This window comes from Eptatretus burgeri, chromosome 5 (genome assembly GCF_056783735.1).
Source record: "Eptatretus burgeri isolate ZD-2024b chromosome 5, Ebu_testis_v1, whole genome shotgun sequence".
Classification (NCBI taxonomy): domain Eukaryota; kingdom Metazoa; phylum Chordata; class Myxini; order Myxiniformes; family Myxinidae; genus Eptatretus; species Eptatretus burgeri.
Window position 1 is genome coordinate 82,098,087 of NC_140965.1, and position 21,111 is coordinate 82,119,197.

The following is a 21,111-nucleotide window of genomic DNA, read 5'->3' on the forward strand; positions in this document are numbered from 1 at the left end:
ATAACACTGAGTCCTCTTCTTTTCGGCCAAAATAACACTGAGTCCTCTTCTTTTCGGCCAAAATAACACTGAGTCCTCTTCTTTTCGGCCAAAATAACACTGAGTCCTCTTCTTTTCGGCCAAAATAACACTGAGTCCTCTTCTTTTCGGCCAAAATAACACTGAGTCCTCTTCTTTTCGGCCAAAATAACACTGAGTCCTCTTCTTTTCGGCCAAAATAACACTGAGTCCTCTTCTTTTCGGCCAAAATAACACTGAGTCCTCTTCTTTTCGGCCAAAATAACACTGAGTCCTCTTCTTTTCGGCCAAAATAACACTGAGTCCTCTTCTTTTCGGCCAAAATAACACTGAGTCCTCTTCTTTTCGGCCAAAATAACACTGAGTCCTCTTCTTTTCGGCCAAAATAACACTGAGTCCTCTTCTTTTCGGCCAAAATAACACTGAGTCCTCTTCTTTTCGGCCAAAATAACACTGAGTCCTCTTCTTTTCGGCCAAAATAACACTGAGTCCTCTTCTTTTCGGCCAAAATAACACTGAGTCCTCTTCTTTTCGGCCAAAATAACACTGAGTCCTCTTCTTTTCGGCCAAAATAACACTGAGTCCTCTTCTTTTCGGCCAAAATAACACTGGGTCCTCTTCTTTTCGGCCAAAATAACACTGGGTCCTCTTCTTTTCGGCCAAAATAACACTGGGTCCTCTTCTTTTCGGCCAAAATAACACTGGGTCCTCTTCTTTTCGGCCAAAATAACACTGGGTCCTCTTCTTTTCGGCCAAAATAACACTGGGTCCTCTTCTTTTCGGCCAAAATAACACTGAGTCCTCTTCTTTAGGACAAAATAAGTGTCCTCTTTTATGTACCAAAATAACATGAAGTCCTCTACTTTTGAGCCAAAATAACGCGGAGTCTTCCTCTTTTGGGCCGAAATAAAACGAGTTCCATTTTTGTGGCCTTTTTTGGGAGAAAATAACACTGTCCTCTTTTCTGAGCAAAATAACATGGAGTCCTCTTTCTTTGGGCATTCAGGGCCAAAATATTTTTTGTCCCTCAGCCTCCAAAAAATCTTAATCCACCTCTGGAAGTGACGGGTCATATAATGAAAGATGGGACAAAGACAGAGTGGGGTGGGGTCAGAGGAGTTAGCAGAGACAAGGTTATGCTTTATTAACACACACACACACACACACACACACACACACACACACACACACACACACACACACACACACACACACACACACACACACACACACACACACACACACACACACACACACACACACACACACACACACACAGTCATGTGACAGGTGGAAAAAAATTGGATCTGTATTTTCGAAAACACATAAATACGGCAAATGCCTTGGAGATTGGGTGTTATTAAATATAATTTTCTTTGAAACTCACAAAGAGAAATCATAAAACTTTGATAAAGCACACCCGATTCATATAAAATAAACATTTGCTTTAGTCACAAGGACAAAGGAAAACGTGATCGCTTGTACACTGCTGAGGTTAGAAGTTAAAATCTCCACCAGCCGTATGGGATGAAATGGATATGGGATGAAATTTTGCCACCACAACACCCGTAACCATGCAGGCAAATCCAAATCTACCCATATGTACCACGTCCGTGTCTGCTGTCTACAAACCTCTCCTTGTAGCAACTGCCGACTGTACATCCCGATCGGGATTTCAACTGTACTGTTATAAACTGTAGTAGTGTAGGGTGTTTGGCAAGTGGCCAATGAAATGGTTTGTAATGAGCGACTGGCTTGGCAAGCGATAGCAAGCTGATTGTTTATGGCAAATACCTCCAAAAAACTAAACATCAGCGATTTCTTACATTTTTCAGATTTCACGCAAGATTTTGAGTTATTTAGTCCACTTGATCTGATCCTCCAAAATCATGAGAGTGGATCGACGAAAATCGCATCACATAATGCATGAAATTGCTCCAAGCTCCTAACTTGAAAACTATAGCACTTACAGTACAAAAGCTATGTATACAGCGATTCATAGATAGGATGGAGGGAGGGACATGTCGTGGGGAAACTTAGCTAAATATAGCATAACAATTGTGCATTTTGTGAGGAAAGCACCAAATTTGGCACACTAGTAGCCTATCATATTATGAACAGATTTGGATATTGGGCCATCTCAAATTCAGCCGCTGATGGCTGTGGCAGCCATTTTCCACTGCCATCAAAAATTTGAGATGGCCCAATATCTTGACCTGTTCATAATATGATAGGCTACTAGTGTGCCAAATTTGGTGCTTTCCTCACAAAATGCACAATTGTTATGCTAAGTTGCTCCACTAATGAGCCATTCGATGATATGAGTGAAGAATGTGGGGGAAAAAATTGAGCTCTATCTCAGTAAGAAACCGTTGCGGCTTGTTCCAACTCAAAGCATTGTTGAGCAGGCTGAACAAAATGGCGAATTAAGACCCCAGTGAAGTAACCGAGGATGCGGCTTAAGACCCCATCGAGAGTGAGGTGTCCGAGGATGAGCTTGATAAAAGATATAATTAAATAAGGCCGTTAATTATCTTCAAAAAGGGGTTTTAATTGACACAAACGACCAACTTTCACTTATATACTCTCTTGGAGTTATGTACTAGCAAATACAACCCGTCGCTTCGCTGTCAGGGATATTAAGGGGGGAGGGAAGAGATAGAGATAGAGATAGAGAGATATAGAGATAGAGATAGATATGGACAATGGTAGGGTCAAAAAGTCATGGTTTGTGTGGATGGTACACGTCAGATGTACCAGAGACTGATTTCAGAATTCGTGCTTTTGGAAAAGACCCCTCCTTTGTAACGAACTCCCTCTATTTAATAACTCTAGAACGAGTGAGAATGCTGTTTGTTAATGGATAAAATTTACTGTCAATTTTAGGCAGGGAGTGTAATGATCATTGTAATGATCTTACTGACATGTATCTAAACCTTACTTTGTGATTCGTGTTGTTTCGTGCCTATTGCCTCTGTGGTTTGAAGTGTACACATGGATAGAGCAGTGACGATGGAGCAACAACTGCACAAGATGTACAATACCCCCCAGGTGGACGGAGTTTGAAGGAGATCGAGGCAGAATTGTCCGACTGAGGCGAACAAGAAAGGAGACATTTTGGAGAAGCTCCCGGGACAGCCAAACCTCGACGCTCTTTCGATCTTTCCTGAATTATTCTTATACAAATCACAACTATTTCTTGTTTTCACCCACCATGGAATCATCGTAAAATGAGTAATTATTGTCTCTCAGTTTGATTATGTTCTCACGGCAGATGATTGTCTTATTATAATGACTGTTATAAAACACATGATTTTACCAATTTATTCCATTATGATTTGTAATCTTCAAACTTTGATCTGTTTATGTTGGATTACCTTTGTGACTTTGCAAGCACATAATGATTTATTCATTTATTTGTGCCTGCAGTTACCGTTGTATTAAAGAGAGCAGTCACGAACTTTCTGTGCCTTTGCCTGTTCATGACAATCTTTGTACGACACGTTGAAACTTGCTGGTGTAATTTACGCTATGTGGTACGTGAACACTACGCGTTAACTGATGCCAGTACACACACAGCACATGCTCAAAATCAATTAGCATTCGTATGTCATTTTGAAAGTCGCGTATTGACTGGGTGTCGGTACCTCTCTCACCAGCCATGGCACTTTAGCAAAGGACTTCTGTGGCTCCATTGGACTGACTCAATCTGTGAACTTTCCAACATGCATGTCTCCCAAGGAGAAATCCTCGATTTTGGACTTGGTAATGGCTAACTTTCCCACAAATGTCTCCTGCTCTTCCTTTGCTCCAATTGGTTCATCTGATCATATGCTTGTGACAACCAACATATCTCTGGATGTTCTCGGAGAGCCGCCTCAGCACCGGCGAGTCTGACGGTTCATTCAGACTGCAAGCAGTCATCTCTCTTCAGGAGTGGTCTCCTACATCTACCGCCCCTGATATTTACTCAGCATTGAAATTCTGTCTGTGTCTGTGTATGTGTCTGTGTATGCCTCTTCCACTCACATACAACACACCGATTCATCGCATCTCGTCTTCCATTATCCTGTCCTTCTTCCTATTCATGGTACAGTGAATCCTGTGGTGAGGTAGTTGCTTTCAAATAACTTGTCTTCTCTTCCTGAAAGGCAAACCTGACCGATGGCAATTTCAGATCATTCCACAAAGCCCGTAACAAGTGTGTCCACTCTCTCAGCAGGGTCAGAAAACAACATATGTCTCACCTCAATATTGAACTTTCAAACTTGTCTCCCTCCTTTAAAACCTTGTGGAACCTTGTTAAGTCTGTCTCTAGTGTATGCTCCCCTTCCATCCCTTCTCTCACTTCAAATGGCTCAATTCTGTTTGCTTTCAAATCTTGTGTCCCCAACCCCTCACTGTACCCACCTTACCCAGTTGCAACCAACTGCTCCTGGAATCGGTGTGTTTTACACCTGTGAAGGTGGAGAAGTTTCTGGCAACCCTTGACTCTAATTCTGCAACTGGACCAGATAGCATCAGCTCACGAATCCTAAAAAAAAACCTGTCCTGCTGATTTTTCACATCCCCTTTCTGCTTTGTTCACCCTATCATTTACACTAGGTCATCTTCCATCTGCTTGTAAGTTAGCCAACATCACTGCATTACACAAACAAGGTGTAAAAACCAATCCCTTTAACTGCCAACCTATTGACTTACCTCCAATCACCAGTAAGGTCATGCAATCCATCATCGCCATTGACATCAAATCATCATTCCTTTTCTCCAACAACCTCATCTCAGATCATCAATTCGGATTAAGACCAGGTCACTCTACCTTGTACATGCTGCTTCTACTCTCCCAACAATGGATGGAGGGCCTCAATATCAGACATGAGAACAGGGCCATCTCTCAACATATCTTGAGCTTTCAATACAGTCTAGGATCTGCCTTGATGTCCAAAATCTCTGCCTGTGGCACCCAAAGCAAACCCCACACATGGCTTGCTGACTTCCTCTGCTCTCACAGCCAACTAGCACATGACTCAACAGAATCCTTTCATGTCCTCTCCATGTCAAGGCTGGAGTGCCCCAAGCAGGGGCATTGCTGACCCGGAATGTGCTTTGTTGTTCCCAGACTCTATTTTAGCCCTTGGCTTCGATTCACCATTTTATGGCTTTGAAATAAGATTTTGAAGTCAGAGTCAGATGCATGAACAAGTGCTAATTACAGGAAGGAATTACGTGTGTCAGAGGAGACCATGATTGGTCGCTTTGTAAAGATGCACAACAGGTGCTACACATGGTTCTCAATAATAAATAAAGACTACAATTAAAAGTTTTCCAAAACCGTGGGTGGTGAGGGTTAATTAATAAGTAAAATATGTGACATTCAGCAACAGTAGATATAAAATGTAAGTTTTGATTTTACAAAATCAAGCAGTAGAGTTTGTAAACAGATCCTTTTTGGTTCACGAGTCACTAAGTGACCACTATATTCGTTATGGGTGTGGGGAAAAGAGACAGAGAGAGAGACAGAGACAGACACAGAGACAGACACAGAGACAGACACAGAGACAGAGACAGATTTTTTTTCTCATGACTAATAATCTGTAGTTGTGAAGTTATTTAAACAGTTGTTGTTTATGTGGATAAAGTATGAGAAACTCTTTCCATCGCACATCATCACAACCTGTTTGGACAAACCACACATACCATGGGTAAACACCTCTTTTTTAAACGCTGCAGATCGATTTAATAGTTAGGGAACGAAACAATGGAGACGTCCCTCCCCCTCTTCTGCAAAGAGAAAGAAGAACCCTGCCATCCCGTGACGTCAACAACTCCCTCCTGCCCGTGGTGGAGCGGGGAGTGGATCACGAGGGCATGAGTCACGCCGGGTGCGGGGAGGGGGTGGGAAGGATTGTGGTGAATTGAAGGTCGTGACGTGTGATCACATGTTGCACGGCTCGAGCACGGAATAGATAAACCCAAGCTCCGCGCGGACGGGGCGATTGTCCCAGGGGCATTGTCATTTACGGCGGCGGTTCACTTGGTGCTCGTTGAATGGTGAGAATTGAGAGTATATCAGACTCCGTGCTTATACTGATTTATTTTGCGGTGATTAGTTGCGCGTGTATACCTTACGGCTTATGTACTCCTTGCTGCACCTGTATTCCCTGATGTGCCCATAGAAGCGGCTTCAATCAAATGGAATAAAGCCTACACTCTGAAGGTTCTTCTCTCGCTTTCATTTCAATTCATTCCATTTGGTTTTCTCGGCTCTCCCAACCAACGATGGACAAGATCTACAAACCGGAGAGGTTCGACGCTGACCCAAACGCGACTGACTCAGAAATGAAATGGTCGCATTGGTTCCGTTCCTTCTCACACTATCTGACCATCATCGAAGAGGGAGCCGACAAATTGGCCGCCCTTGTGAATCATGTCTCGCCCAGTGTATTCAGGCTCTTCTCGGAGTGCGACACTTACGAAGCAGCGATCGACGAGCTGCGGACGCTCTATGTGAAGCACAAGAACGAGGTATACATACGACATCTTCTCAACACGCGCAGGCAAGCAGCCGGGTAGACCATCGATCAGTTCCTGCAAGCTCTGAGACAGCTGGGAAAAGACGGCAACTTCCGGGCCGTAACCGCCGAGGAACGACCCGAGGAAGATGAAGCGACCCGAGAGGCATTCATCCAAGGGCTCAGGTCAGCCCACATACGGCAACGCTTACTGGAGAAAGCGCAACCCACTCTTGAAAAGGTAGCTGACCAGGCTCGAGCAATGGATACGGCTCAGCAGCAATCTGAGTCATTTGGGACACCGATGCTGCTAATGAACGCTGCTATGGTGGAAACTCAAGGAACCCCACAGGGCACCCCTGACACAGAGGATGGAGAAAAACCCGAGGAGTCGGATACCCAGACCTCGACAAACTCCTCAGCAACTACTTCGGTTGGTAAATGCTTCTTTTGTGGGTACAAAAGGCATCCCCGCCACAAATGCCCCGCCAGAGATGCCACATGCATAAATTGTGACAAGAAAGGGCATTATGCCAGGGTATGTAAATCTACTCTAAGGAGAAATAAACCCACTTCTGTGGCTCTCTACTCGCAAAAGAAACTAACTGCAGCCTCCCCGGGAAATCTATCCAAGGCTATCATCAACGTACGAATTAACGGGCATATGGCTGAAGCACTGATTGATACCGGTAGCTCTGAAAGTTTCGTCAACAGCTCGCTAGTGAAGAGCAGGAAATGGAAGATCCACCCGACAGACAATACGGTATGCATGGCCGCCACATCACTACAGTCCCGCGTACGAGGGTACTGCAATGTTGAATTGGACGTAAAAGGGTACACGCATCGGGATGTAAGGGTACTGGTGCTTCGTGATTTATGCGCAGACGTAATTCTGGGTCATAATGTCCTCAAGCAGCACACGAGCGTCGAAATACCCTTTGGAGGAAGCAAACCTCATCTAATTTTAAATGCTTTGACCACCGCAGAGGTAACGTCCCCCCAGCTGTTTGCTAACTTGTCGCCGGTCTGTAAACCGATAGCGATCAAATCGCGGCGATATACCACTGCTGATATGAAGTTCATCGCTTCAGAGACCAAGCGATTACTGGAAGAAGGAATTATAGAACCGAGCGATTCGCCATGGCGCACACAGGTGTTGGTCACCGCCAATCAGAATCATAAGAAACGAATGGTTGTCGATTATTCCCAAACGGTCAATCGTTTCACCCACCTCGATGCCTACCCCCTGCCGCGCATAGACGAGATGGTCGAACGCGTGGCCAATTATAAGGTATTCAGCACCATCGACTTGCGAAGCGCCTATCATCAAATTCCCATCCGCGAGGAAGACAAACCTTACACCGCATTCCAAGCAGGTAGACGCCTCTACCAATTCAGGAGGATTCCGTTCGGTGTCACGAATGGAGTCGCTTGCTTCCAACGGGTTATGGACGACATCATCTCAGATGAAAACCTCAAAGACACTTTTGTTTACGTGGACAATGTCACAGTGTGCGGTAGGGATCAGGGGGAACATGATATGAATCTGGACCGATTCTTGAGCATTGCTAGAAAATATAATCTGACTCTCAACTACGAGAAATGCGTATTCTCGGCAAGGTCAATTGACCTTCTCGGCTACACGATAGCCGACGGCACGATTAAGCCATATCCTGAACGATTGCGCCCGCTCCGTGAGCTACCACCACCTCAGGACCTGCAGACAATGCGCCGGGTGATCGGCATGTTTGCTTACTACGCAAGATGGATTTCGCAATACTCCGAGAAAATACATCCCCTAGTGCATTGCAAAAACTTCCCACCAGATGCCGCTGTTGTAAAAGCTTTCCACAGCCTCAAAGATGATATCAGTAATTCTGTGGTATTATCGATCGATAGCTCGGTGCCCTTCGTGGTGGAGACAGATGCTTCAGATCACGCGATAGCTGCTACGCTTAATCAGTCTGGGCGACCCGTCGCGTTCTTCTTGATAACTCTCTCTGGAAGCGAGCAGAGACACTCGGCAATAGAGAAGGAAGCGTACGCCATCGTCGAAGCGCTACGTAAATAGAGACATTATTTACTGGGAAACCATTTCACGCTCGTCACGGACCAGCGATCCGTTTCATTCATGTTTGATGGGAAAAATAACGGGAAAATTAAGAATGAAAAAATTATGAGATGGCGGATAGACCTAGCCTGCTACAGTTACGACATAGTCTACCGGCCCGGGAGGGAAAACCCTGCTGCAGACACCTTCTCTCGGGTCTACTGTTCGGCGACAATCAGTCGGGCTTTGCAAGACCTCCATGTGTCTCTGTGCCACCCCGGGGTAACCAGAATGGCACATTTCGTGCGCAGACAAAACCTTCCCTATTCTATCGAAGATATTAAACAAATGAATGCTTCATGCCCTGTTTGTGCTGAACTAAAACCCAGATTCTATGGTTCGGCTTCTGGCAGACTGATCAAGGCCACTTCTCCCTTCGAGAGACTAAACATTGACTTCAAAGGGCCCCTGCCGACCGAGACAGACAACAGATACATATTCACTGTTGTTGATGAATATTCAAGGTTCCCTTTCGCGTTTCTGTGCTCGGATATGACCTCGGGCACTGTCGTGAAATGTCTCTCTGACCTCTTCGCTATGTTTGGGAAACCTTCGTACATACATTCAGACAGAGGGCCGTGTTTCATGTCGGCCGGGCTAAAACAATTCCTATTAGAGCACGGCATCGCAACTAGTCGAACGACGGGTTACAACCCATAGGGTAATGGGCAGGTGGAACGATATAATGGAGTTATTTGGAAAGCCGTAACTCTGGCGTTGAAATCAAGAGGACTGGGCCCCGAGCGGTGGGAGGTTACCCTTCTCGACGCTCTGAATTCCATACGCTCTTTGCTCTGCACGTCCACCAATGCAACTCCTCACGAACGAATGTTTACTCACCAACGACGTTATGTTGACGGCCAATCGGTGCCCAACTGGCTAACCCATCCTGGAACAGTGTTCATGAAGCGCCCGGTACGACAAAGCAAGTATGAACCCATGGTGGAGGGGGTCGAACTCATCGATGCTAATCCAGAGTATGCTCATGTCAGACTTCCTGATGGCAGGGAGACCACTGTGTCGGTTCGCCATTTGGCTCCCTCAGGTACTCCTCCCGCAGGTACACCACCATCTGGCACTCCTCCCTCTGACATCCCCTCCCCAGGTGTTCCCCCCCCCCCAGGAACTCCACCCGGGAACGGTGGCGACGGAGCTGCCGCGTTCCACCCGAGAGCGATCGAGGAGTCATCCCCGGCACGAGTCGAGGCTCACCAAGAGGATCGGAAGCCTCCCTCAAGTGAAACCGCCATATACTCCCGGAGAGGTCGTCGGATAAAACCCCCTCGCCGACTCGATCTGTAAAGGGGATTATCGGCATCCTCGATGCTCATGCTCCTCGATGCTCGTTACATAATATATCGATGCTCATGACCATGCTCCTACAACTCACAATAATCCTCACTGCTTGGCATGTATGCTTCTGTGGATTAGATAGTTCGCACTGCTTGAAATGTATACTCCTGTAGCGCTGAAGTAATCATGGTGCGTTAGCTGGGCCTCTAGTTACATTTTAAAGACGGGGAGAATGTGGTGAATCGAAGGACGTGACGTGTGATCACATGTTTCACGGCTCGAGCACGGAATAGATAAAGCCAAGCTCCGCGTGGACGGGGCGATTGTCCCAGGGACATTGTCATTTACGGCGGCGGCTCACTTGGTGCTCGTTGAATGGTGAGAATTGAGAGTATATCGGACTCCGTGCTTATACTGATTTATTTTGCGGTGATTAGTTGCACGTGTATACATTACTGCTTATGTACTCCTTGCTGCACCTGTATCCCCTGATGTGCCCGTAGAAGCGGCTTCAATCAAATGGAATAAAGCCTACACTCTGAAGGTTCTTCTCTCGTTTTCATTTCAAGGATAAAGAGATCTTTTCTTTGTTCAAAAAAGAGTCCCGTGGGAGTCCCGTGGTAGGGCTGAGTTCGTGGGAGGAGTAAGCTTTTTGCTTCGGAGAGAGCCGTCGTTCAGCAGCCTTGGCTTGAGGCCTTCGGCTGGCTCGGTGAGCTTCGGCTGGCTCAGTGAGCTTCGGCTGCTGCTTTGTTTTGGAAGGAACTTGAGCCGGTTGTTCAGCTCGAGCTGCGAGTGGAGGCTTCTTCCTCTTCTTCCTCTTCTTCCTCCTCTTCCTCTTCTTCCTCTTGGTTCGTGGAGCTTATCATTCTCCATTTTGTTTCCCGGCTTGGTGCGACGCATCGGCTTCTTCTTGGAGTTGGATCCTCGGGGAAGCGACGCATCGACAGGAAGGATCGGCGCCTCGTCTCACCGGCACGTGTTGAGAAGCGCGGGAGGATTCGCGGGAGCTCGGGAAGGATCGCGGCTATTGGATCAAGCTCGCTCTCGCTGGAGCCCGTGATCGGACAAGTTGAAGACCACACGAGGTGGAAAGGTTTGAATCAAGCTATGAGTTTCAGCTCACCTGTCCTCCGAGCTGGAGCTTGTGATTAAAGGCCTCAGCCACCTTTTCGTGTGTGCGTGCGTGCGTGCATGCGCGTACGTGTGTACGTGGGCCCGTCTAATAAGTAGGAACTGCTGTTAAGTGTAAATGACTGTACATAATAAGTAGACGGTTGTAGTTCTTTTTTCGTGCTTTTGTTGCTTGTATAATTTTATACGTGTTTTGCCTTATTTAATTGCATATGTGTTTTATTATAATAAATGTCCTTGTGTGAATGCAAACCTGCTCGTTGCGTCCATTCCCTCATTGACTGAACATTTCGTGTGTTGGGAGATAGAAAGCCGTTGGTTTGCCGTAATAGGGGGACATTTGGACCGACGGTTCTCGGCGGTTACGCCGCTCGGAATCGCGCACAGACAAGCTCGCCTCGGCGGTTTGTTCCGTATGAGTTCCGTCGAGGGTGGAATACCCCGGTAGTTGGATCACGTGGGTATTTAGGTACATTGAAAATTGGCAATCCACCCTACCCCACGTGATCTGCCGATTGGCGTATTTCGGTTCTTGTACAAGGACCCGTCGCTCGGAGTTATCCGGGTGGCGATCTATATTCCGGGCGATCGGTCGGGCTGACTCGACTTGCGGCTCCGTTCAGAGCGGTCGGTTGGCGGCCGACCCCCGGCCAGTAACAATACCTTTGTACGCATAAGTAGACAACACCTGGGGATCCACTAGTCCACTACAATTCCAGAATGGTGGGAGGAGGTGAGGGTAGGGGTCGGACAATAGGAGGAGGTGGGGTGGGGGTTGGACAATGGCAGAATGATGGGAGGAGGTGAGGGTGAGGGTTGTACAATGGCAGAATGGTGGGAGGAGGTGGGGGGGGGGGTTCGACAATCGCAGAAAGAGGGGAGGAGGTGGGGGTGGGGGTTCGACAATGGCAGAATGATGGGAGGAGGTGGGGGTGGGGGTTGGACAATGGGAGTGGAGTGGAGAGGGGATGGGAGTGGAGAGGAGGGGGATGAGAGTGGAGAGGAGATGGGAGTGGAGGGGGATGGGAGTGGAGAGGAGATGGGAGTGGAGGGGGATGAGAGTGGAGAGAGGAGGAGATGGGAGTGGAGAGGAGAGGGGATGGGAGTGGAGAGAGGAGGAGATGGGAGTGGAGAGGAGAGGGGATGGGAGTGGAGAGGAGAGGGGATGGGAGTGGAGAGGAGAGGGGATGGGAGTGGAGAGAGGAGGGGATGGGAGTGGAGAGAGGATGAGGGTGGAGGGGGGAGTAAAAGAGGGAGTGATGGACGGTGAGATCCCAAAGTATCTTTTGTATCGGGAAGTGTCGGAGAACCATCACCTGCACCTTGAACAAATGAGAAATTCCTGCCTAAAATTGCGGATAGCAAGTGGATTGGTCTTGACTCTTGTCAGATTCTGCTCAACTTCAAGTTAGTTACACTGACTAGTTAACTCAGAGTGATTGTTCGTTCCCAATGTGGGTCGCATGTTGTTGTAATGGCGCCATCTTATGTACGTGTTCAACGGTGATGATTGTAATAAAAGGGCGAGAGTGGAAATCTCTTCGGTGCCAGCGATGAGTGAGTGCGCTCGATGTGACGTAAATATATCACATACGTCACAAGTGAGGCATCATATTCAGATACAAAAGGCCACCATGGTGATGACTTTCCAAACGAGATATTAAAATGGTTGTTAACCTCGTGTTGGCTTCGTGGTTCGGGTGGTGGCCTGGGATCCTCGGGTCCTGAGTTCAAGCTGCGTTGGCTGCTGAATTAATACCAGGTGGGGTTGACTCAGCCGGTCATCCTTCCGGGGTCGGTGAAATGAGTGTCAGCATGTTGGTATATCCTGTGTCGGAGTGGTGACCCGTCCCAGATTGTGCCCGACAGCCAAGGAGACTGTTTAGACCGCACCAACGGTCCGTGGTCCCGATCTCATCCTCTCCTCGTCTTCAAATTTCAAGTCGATGAGATGAAAATTAAGGATTTTAGAAATCCCACCTTAGTTGTTGACCTTTTGACCTCAAATACAACAGTCTTCTTCCTGATGACAAACTCCATCACGTGGGTGAAGTTTCGTGAAGATCGGTTTGAAATGATTGTGACGTGTCGGCGGTTGACGGACAAACAAACACAAAAATAGGATAACAAAATCAACTAACCAAATTAAGTTGAAAAAATCTCCGATTTTGTAACTAACAAACGGACAGAAAGGTGTGAAAAGGTAACGTCCTTCACCTTCGGTGGTGAAGGTAATTAGTGTTACATTTGCTGTTTTGAAATCCTTCGGTTACTTTCCTGACTCGAGTGGGATATTAATTAAATACATCAGTGACGTCACACTCACTTGCTCCGCCCCTCTCTCAACACTCGCTGTGGAGTCATTGCTCTTTTAGAGAAGAAGAAGAATAATAAGAATAAAGAAGAAGAAGAATAAAAATAATAATAATAAGAAGAAGAGAACACAGGAGGAAGCAGCAGCTCTCGAAGTGTGAGCAGCGAGTGTGTGTGTGGATTTACACGGAATATCATCGAACCGACCGGTCGTATTCACGAGATTCATTCACCATGGTGTGAGTAATCATCAACGGTACGTAGCAGAACGTCCATCTCCGGACGTACACGTCCGTACGTCAACCTGCCGTCGTCTACGTGAAGTAAATTACAATTCAAACTCGATGTGTAGATTTTGCGTTTTCACCGATTAGTTGTATCGACCGTCGAGAGAGATAAAGTGTTTGTGGTGAAGTTTATGGTCTCGTGATCATTTTATACTTTGTCCATCGCCTCCGATCCGGAGTCGGGTTGTGGCGGCATCGTGACGTCATTCGGGGCATTAATTAATTAATTAATTAATTAGTAACAACAACTACAACGGATAAACACGATGAAAATCGCTAAATTCTCGAAACATTTGTCACGAAGTGTGTAATCGCGTGTAAAAGTGAGAGGTTAAAGAAGAGTTTGGTACCCGATGGGGGTCAATGGACAGTAGAGAGTTCATCTGATCGTTTTAATAGGAAGGAAGGTGGTGGTGGTGGTGGTGGTGGTGCATAAACGAGGCCGTTCCACCTGGTGATGTCAAGCGAGCGGTGTTTTAACGGCCCTTCTCGAATCTTCCATCGCTCCTCCTCTAATGAAGACCACGAGGAGTGGTAGACACTGAACCATAACCCCATTTTTTGCTGAATCATTGTGGGCGGAATTCGAGCCTGGCATTTTAATAACCCGAAATCTCCATGGTTACGGTAACTTGGTTTTCTGTTTATCAATCCCAAGGGCAATCACCCAACAACCTCGAAATGCCGAGAGCCACCTCGCTAGTTCTGAGGAAGATTGTTGAGCGAGTAACACCCCCTGTAACAACTTGTTGAGCGAGGGTCTCGCCCCACACAAAACAAGTTTGTGTTCCTACAACAGGCCTCCAGGTTAATTCGGAACTTCTTATAAAACATACTTTTTACTACGTCATCAACAACATGTACAGAAAACACACTAATGGCTTGTGTGTGTGTGTGTGTGTGTGTATGTGTGTGTGTGTGTGTGTGTGTGTGTGTGTGTGTGTGTGTGTGTGTGTGTGTGTGTGTGTGTGTGTGTGTGTGTGTGTGTGTGTGTGTGTGTGTGTGTGTGTTGCTGCTGATTGCATCATTCATTGGGACGTGGCTATGCCGCTGATGCAGTGTCCCCCTTACCAGTACACTGGTGCTCATTTTGTCGACCTCAGAAGGATGACAGGCTGAGTCAACCTCCTGGTGTATTTTAATTCAGCGGCCAATGGGGCTTGAACTCAGGATCCCAAGCTGCCACCCGAACCACTAGGCTTACACTAATGACTGACATGCATATATTGGGTCGCCGAAATAGGTGACCCTTATTGTCAGTAATTTTCTGTTTGTTACTTGGTGAAATCTTCGATTTTGTCAAGTATGTTGGTCTGTTCCGTTTGTTTGTTTGTCCGGTCGTCTACAGCTCAAACGGCTGGACCAGTCGTTCTTCAATTTTTACACCTGATAGGCAATCCACCAGAGACGGTCCGCGTCCAAACCCCGCCTTAATTGGATTAAACGTTGCGACGTGAAGTCACACACCGTGAAAACACATTTTTGGACATAACTCAGTGACTTCGCTATGACTTCCGGTTGACGCCAAATTAAACTTCATTCAAATATCTAAATGATTACTTAAGGCATCTTATTACAAATTACGCATAGTTTTCGCAAGCGTATGACATCAAAGTTTTGCCTATTGACGTCATTTAAAAAAAAATATTTACGCTCGTGTGCACCTGAAACTACTGAAGCAATCGTTCTCAAATTTTAACACGTGATAACCAATCTTGCTGAAATAGTCTGGGATCAAATCACGTCATAATCGCACTTAACGTCACGACGTTACGTCAAAAGAAGGTGAAAACTAGAGGGGGAGTACTCGGTAGAGTGCAAAACCTCCGCCGTCAATACTGCTGGGTCACTTAAGTGAACCTGATATCCTATTCATTGTAGGTCAAAACGGATCAGACTCTACTGAACCACGATTGAATAAACTAAACCAGATCGACGCGCATGTAGAAATGCCAAAAAAAATCGAAATTTTTTTGAAAAAAAAAGTTGCAAAATTTCTAAAAAAAAATTTCTCTAAAATGTTTTTTTTGGGGGGTTGGAAATCACTTAAATCATGTAGAAATGCAAAAAAAAATTCAAATATTTTAATAAATTAAATTTTTTTGAAAAAAGTTGCAAAAATTTTTTTTTCTCTAACAAATTTTTTTTTGGGGTTGGAAATCACTTAAAACATGTAGAAATGCAAAAACAAAAATTCAAATATTTTTTCAAAATGGCCGCCAGAGCGGCCATATTGGACTTTTGACCAAGTACAAAATCTAATGGCATGATCTTTGGACCATACCTAAACCCCCCACCAAGTTTCGTCGAAATCCGTCTCGGAGTTTTTCCGTAATACTGTTCACAAACAAACAAACAAACAAACAGACGGGTGAAAACAGTAACCTCCGTCCATCTTCGATGGCGGAGGTTAACAAGCTTTTGAACATAACTCGGTAACCGGAAGTCGTAGCGACTTCCCGTTGACGCCAAAACAAACTTCAATGGAATATCTAAATGTTTTACAATGCATGTTAGTACAAATTATGCACAGTTTTCACAAGCATATGACGTCAAAGTTTTTAGCTATTGGCGTGATTTAAAAAAAAATTCTATTCGTTCTTCAGGTCACAATTCTTAACCGATTTGGATGAAATTTTAACAGCTGATAGAAATCCACAGTGTAAAAAGATATGTGACTTTTGGTGATGCTCAAGATCAGGATCTGGATTCTGCATCACTTTATATTATCGCCAATTATAAAGCAATGGGTAATTTTGTGAATTACACATGGCTATTTCTCAAACAGTTTTGCACTTATTATATTGAAACTTATACTGTCTATTTATGCATGTAATATTAACATGTGTACAAAGTTTGATCGAAATTGACCCAAGGTCAAGCTCAGGGTCACCCAAAACATGAAAAACACATAAAATACAACATATTTTTGTTTTACAACATATTTCAAACCTGACAATGGGATCGTAAAGCTGGTTGAAAAGCAATGTTCCTAGGTATTTTCAAACATTTTTTAATATCAGAATGAAGGCAACAAGCACTGATAAGTTGTTGAATGTCACATGGTGGCTTTAAATGAGTTGTGAAAATTTTCAATCTGCTGCCGTTACCATGACCGCGCGCCTGATAATTGTTATTTGTGACGTCGCATCATTTTATTAATGTACGAACAAATAAACACCACACATTCCATGACATTACAGCATGGACCACCACACGGAAAGGTCAACTAATTCACCAAGTGTCGTGCTAAGCACGATTTTTCATTTGGATGTTTGTTTGTTTGTCATCAGCATAATTGGTAGTAAACGTGGGTGGATTTTGACCAAACTCGGGTGGTAGGTACATCTTATGACCTGGTGCTTTGGAAATTGTGATGGTTGCTAGGGATGCTTTGGTTCCCTAGCAACAACCGAAAAACTTTCAAAATCGGCACCGTTCACGCAAAATCAATTCCGAAAGCCATTATCCCACGAAGGGTTATGAAATTTGGCACGAATGATCTACAGGTGATGTTCTATCAAATATATTCCAGTATTTGTGATATATGGAATACTTTACCAGCAGTGCTCCCTACAATTAGGGTATTGGCGAAAATTGAAGGCCCCCGAGCGACCAGGTGAGTGCATCGATACGAATGAAACTTTGCAGGTTCATGGTACTCAATGAGTACTACAACTTTGCCTCAGGACATATTCACCGATTTCGCTTGGGTCAGGGGTCAAAGGTCAATTAGTGCAAAAATCGATAATATGCGAGAGCTGGAGGTGCCTTCGCGCCAAATGCTACTCCTCCTCGGGTTATGGTCATGAAAATTCACACTAATCGTCTGGAATACATTGTGCATAAACGATCGAGCCGGATTTTCTATTTAGATCTTTGTTCACCCACAGCACCCCCTCGAACTTTGGGAATTTCCGATTTCAAACCGCATTTTCAGTACTTTTCATTCAAATGGAGACCAAGTAGTTATCAGAAGATGGAACTGGATGAGATTTGATATGCATAATCTTAAGGTGATTCCCTTTCTGCTATATGACATCCATTTTGCTCTATATCTTATAGTTTCCATGCTCGGCGACCCATCGCCACCTACCGGCTTGTATATATCAGTTATTTTTCTATGAGGGATAAGAGATTGAAATGAAATGTTTGGCAAAAGTTACATTAGTTGTGCCGACGTCATTATTTAGCCACAGATACCACCAATGTCAGCTGTGTTACTACATGCAGAGACATACTCGAGACCGAGTGAAATGGTGACGTCTCTGCTCCACGCATCGTGTCCCACTCGTGGCACAGGTAGCCAACGTTTTGCCTTCTCTTTGGATATCGATGGAATGGGGGAGCGAACATTACACCTTCTGTGATTGTTGAACACAATCTGAATCACGAAGCAAGGAAACTTTAGACAGGAGGGTATTTAGATCATCACACCTCACACCCATTTACTTATCTAAAGTACCAACTCTAGTCTTATTTCCCATTGACACATTCACATCCTTTTTACACAGGGAATTGAACCAAGATACCTGTACAGTATGCACACATTCTTCTTGAAATATGGTGGATGTTTTAAGAGCTTGTGAATCTGTGCAAACCGATTGAACCTGCTTGTACCTTTTCCTGCACAGCCTGCAGCTATGTGGTTCGAAAGATCAGGGGTGCGTGTGGTAGAGAGACCACACCTGAAACCGGGTCATGCCACACTGCAGGTTAGTTGTTGAAAATGTTGGAGATTCGTTTTGTCCAGAGAAAACAAATATAACAGAGTTAAAGCTTGTGCCTTTCCATGCATAATCTATGTGCTCTCTTTTCTTTTGATCTTCAACCCTGATTAGTGCAAGAGAAGACCAAGCACTGCAGGATAGAAATGCCACAACAGCAGGAAAAGCAGATCGTAGATGTCGGTTTACCTGCTCGCAAGTGTGAAAGAAGCTGATAGTGACATCCAAGGGTAGCGTGCTAATTATTGGTGACCTCGAGGGATGTGTTACCTGTAACCAGTTATAAATGCGTGACTAACCTTAGTTCAAATGGTCTACCTGCTATACAATTGGGATCTGAATGCACACCAGCCCAACCTCAAAGTATGCAACTTAATATCACCTTTTCTTGAGTCGGTGTCAAGCCCATGACGGAGCAATGAGCAAAACCCCGTTCTCGGGAAGCTCTTACTCTTGAATTATTTGGTTCTGACGATCGGTACAAGGAGATCTCTGTCCAGGAACAACTATAATGTTGTCCATTTCAACGATATCCAGGGGTAATACTGTGGGTCATTTAAATTTACTCTGCTCAATCTCCTTTCTACTGTCAGAAATTTTAAAATGTCTTCTGAAATCACTGAGCAGATTTTCAGCAGTCGATTCCAATTGGATCATCTGGCGTAAGCACAGGCATATCGGACGAGGATTCAATTCTAAATTTGGCCTGCTCATTACATCATGCCTGTGCCACATTTGAGCAGGAATGTGGAATTTTGCCAGGGTGCCGGTGATAACACCTATTCTTCGTGAAATAAATTGGAGTGTTAGCAAGTCATATCTGATCCGGGAAAGTTGGCACTGCACAGGAATGTGAGAAAATGAAACGGTTGTAATGAGCAAATATCCAGCTCCATTGTTGGGATACAACTGATGACGACTAAATCAATGCAATATTTGTGCTTTGTTTCAACACTTCGAATCATAAATAATAATAATAATAATAATAATCAACAGCTAAAGCCAAGCCTTCAAAAAGTCCCTGATGTCACCCCAACCATTTCCCCCTTTTAAATGCAATATAATATTTTACAGCAATGACACAATTATAGTTGGAAATGAAATAACATTTGTGCATTTATCTCGGTGGGCAATGCAGATTTTAGAGACATTGCATCACATGGAGAACAATGAAAAATAAATCCTTGCACTTTAGAGTAATTATCAATTTAATCATATTTAGAACTCTAAAGAGAGTTTTGCATATTTACACAAATGGAAGCACAATGAGATGTACTTGCAGAATCAAGGGAGCACTTAGGAAATGTATGTGTAATGGAGCTTATGACCATGTATATAAATCATGATAAAGCTCGATATCTCAATTGATTATAAAAATCATAATAAATCGATCCATCTTAGATACACAGTTTGTTGTTAAAAAGTGAGATGGAAAAGGTTTGACTCATTTACCTTTGGACTCAAATAGATTGGTTATATCATGGTTACAAAGATGGCTCAAATGCATTTCACAGCCAATCATTGAACCACAAACAAGTGATGTCACATGTGCTTCACAGCCAATCCTGAAAAAGATGTTGCCTCCAGATAGATCAATGAAGTTGCATTTTCTGCTTCAAGGTATGTTTTTTGATTGCACCGATGAATCATCAGCGTTTGAAATCCACATTCTCTCACTAGAACTGTAAATGGTGGTTCATTCAATCAATGTTCGACTGCCTGCAACGAGCCCGTTTACTCCGTGGTCCTCCAACCCGCCTCGCATAACCTTCTTTAGCCGCATCCTGCAGAAACTCGTGCAGGTTCCCCGGCGTTACCAGCCGCTGACTCTCCTTCCACTGCCGCCGCCGCCGTTGTTCCAGCAGATGTGGCGAGTTCAGCAGTTGTGCTGGCAGTTGGTTCGATATACCAGCCAACCGTTCTGTGAGCTCCAAAAAGAGGCGGCGATCACGGTTGTTCATGAAAGTCAGCGCCGTTCCATGGCTTCCGAGCCGGCCCACACGTCCGACCTGCAAGCATCATGTGGAGAGAAAATGGTCATTGGAAATTAAAGAGATAAAACTAATAAAAAGACCAATTCAGGCAAGATGCTAGACTTTCTTTAAAAGGACTGTGACGACACATTTGCCTCTACCTTTGCACGCATTAGATCATTGAAAAGAAAAAGCAGATTTCATTATAAAACTGCTTTAAAAAGAAGAAGAAGAAAAAAAAAAAGACTATTAGTCAACCACTCTTATTTTCTTGCATATGGAAGTTTCGCTGAAAGGTAGCTATCATTTCTTGGAAGCATGGCTGCACTGCTGAAGCTGTGCCCCTCTACCAGTACACAGGTACTCATTTAGCCGATCTCGGAAAGATGACACGCTGAGTCAACCCCACTTGGTGTTAATTCAGCAGCCAACGGGGCTCAAACTCAGAACCCAAGGATTCTAAGCCAGCCGTCCCAGCTGCAAAGCCAACACCAGGCTTTCCACTCCTGTAAAAATTTTTTTTTAAAGACCACTTGAAAACACCCTTGTTGTTCTCATCCTGGGTTTGGCATCCAATCACACTATTCCCTCTAGATTGAGACCGTAGTGGGGCAAGTTATCTCACTGCCCAACTGTCAGTGTATTGCCTTCTCCCCTCTGTCACCACAATCTTCAATGAGCAGAAATGTAGTGTTCATTTTATTTAAAAAGAGGTGAAGTTATAGTGAGGGTGGGGAGGGGTTCTTC

The 21,111-nt window shown here is 44.9% G+C and overlaps 2 protein-coding genes and 1 long non-coding RNA gene across 10 annotated transcripts in view; 2 read left to right on the forward strand and 1 right to left on the reverse strand.

Moving 5' to 3' along the window:
• LOC147026826 (aromatic-L-amino-acid decarboxylase-like) overlaps window positions 1-3,478 on the forward strand; it is a 178,803-nt gene extending 175,325 nt beyond the window's left edge. For all 3 annotated transcript variants that reach the window (XM_085882645.1, XM_085882646.1, XM_085882648.1), the window contains one exon: window positions 3,006-3,478. In XM_085882645.1, coding sequence (XP_085738771.1) covers window positions 3,006-3,084 — 79 coding nt within the window. In that variant the 3' untranslated portion in view covers window positions 3,085-3,478. The remainder of the gene's footprint in view (window positions 1-3,005) is intronic.
• A 9,996-nt stretch (window positions 3,479-13,474) lies between these two features.
• Window positions 13,475-19,791, forward strand: LOC147026829 (uncharacterized). The gene is made up of 3 exons (XR_015058521.1): window positions 13,475-13,633; window positions 18,299-18,379; window positions 18,506-19,791. It is a non-coding gene; the product is annotated as an uncharacterized LOC147026829 (long non-coding RNA).
• DDX59 (DEAD-box helicase 59) overlaps window positions 19,582-21,111 on the reverse strand; it is a 37,888-nt gene continuing 36,358 nt past the window's right edge. For all 6 annotated transcript variants that reach the window (XM_085882661.1, XM_085882658.1, XM_085882660.1 and 3 more), the window contains exon 11: window positions 19,582-20,400. In XM_085882661.1, coding sequence (XP_085738787.1) covers window positions 20,092-20,400 — 309 coding nt within the window. In that variant the 3' untranslated portion in view covers window positions 19,582-20,091. The remainder of the gene's footprint in view (window positions 20,401-21,111) is intronic.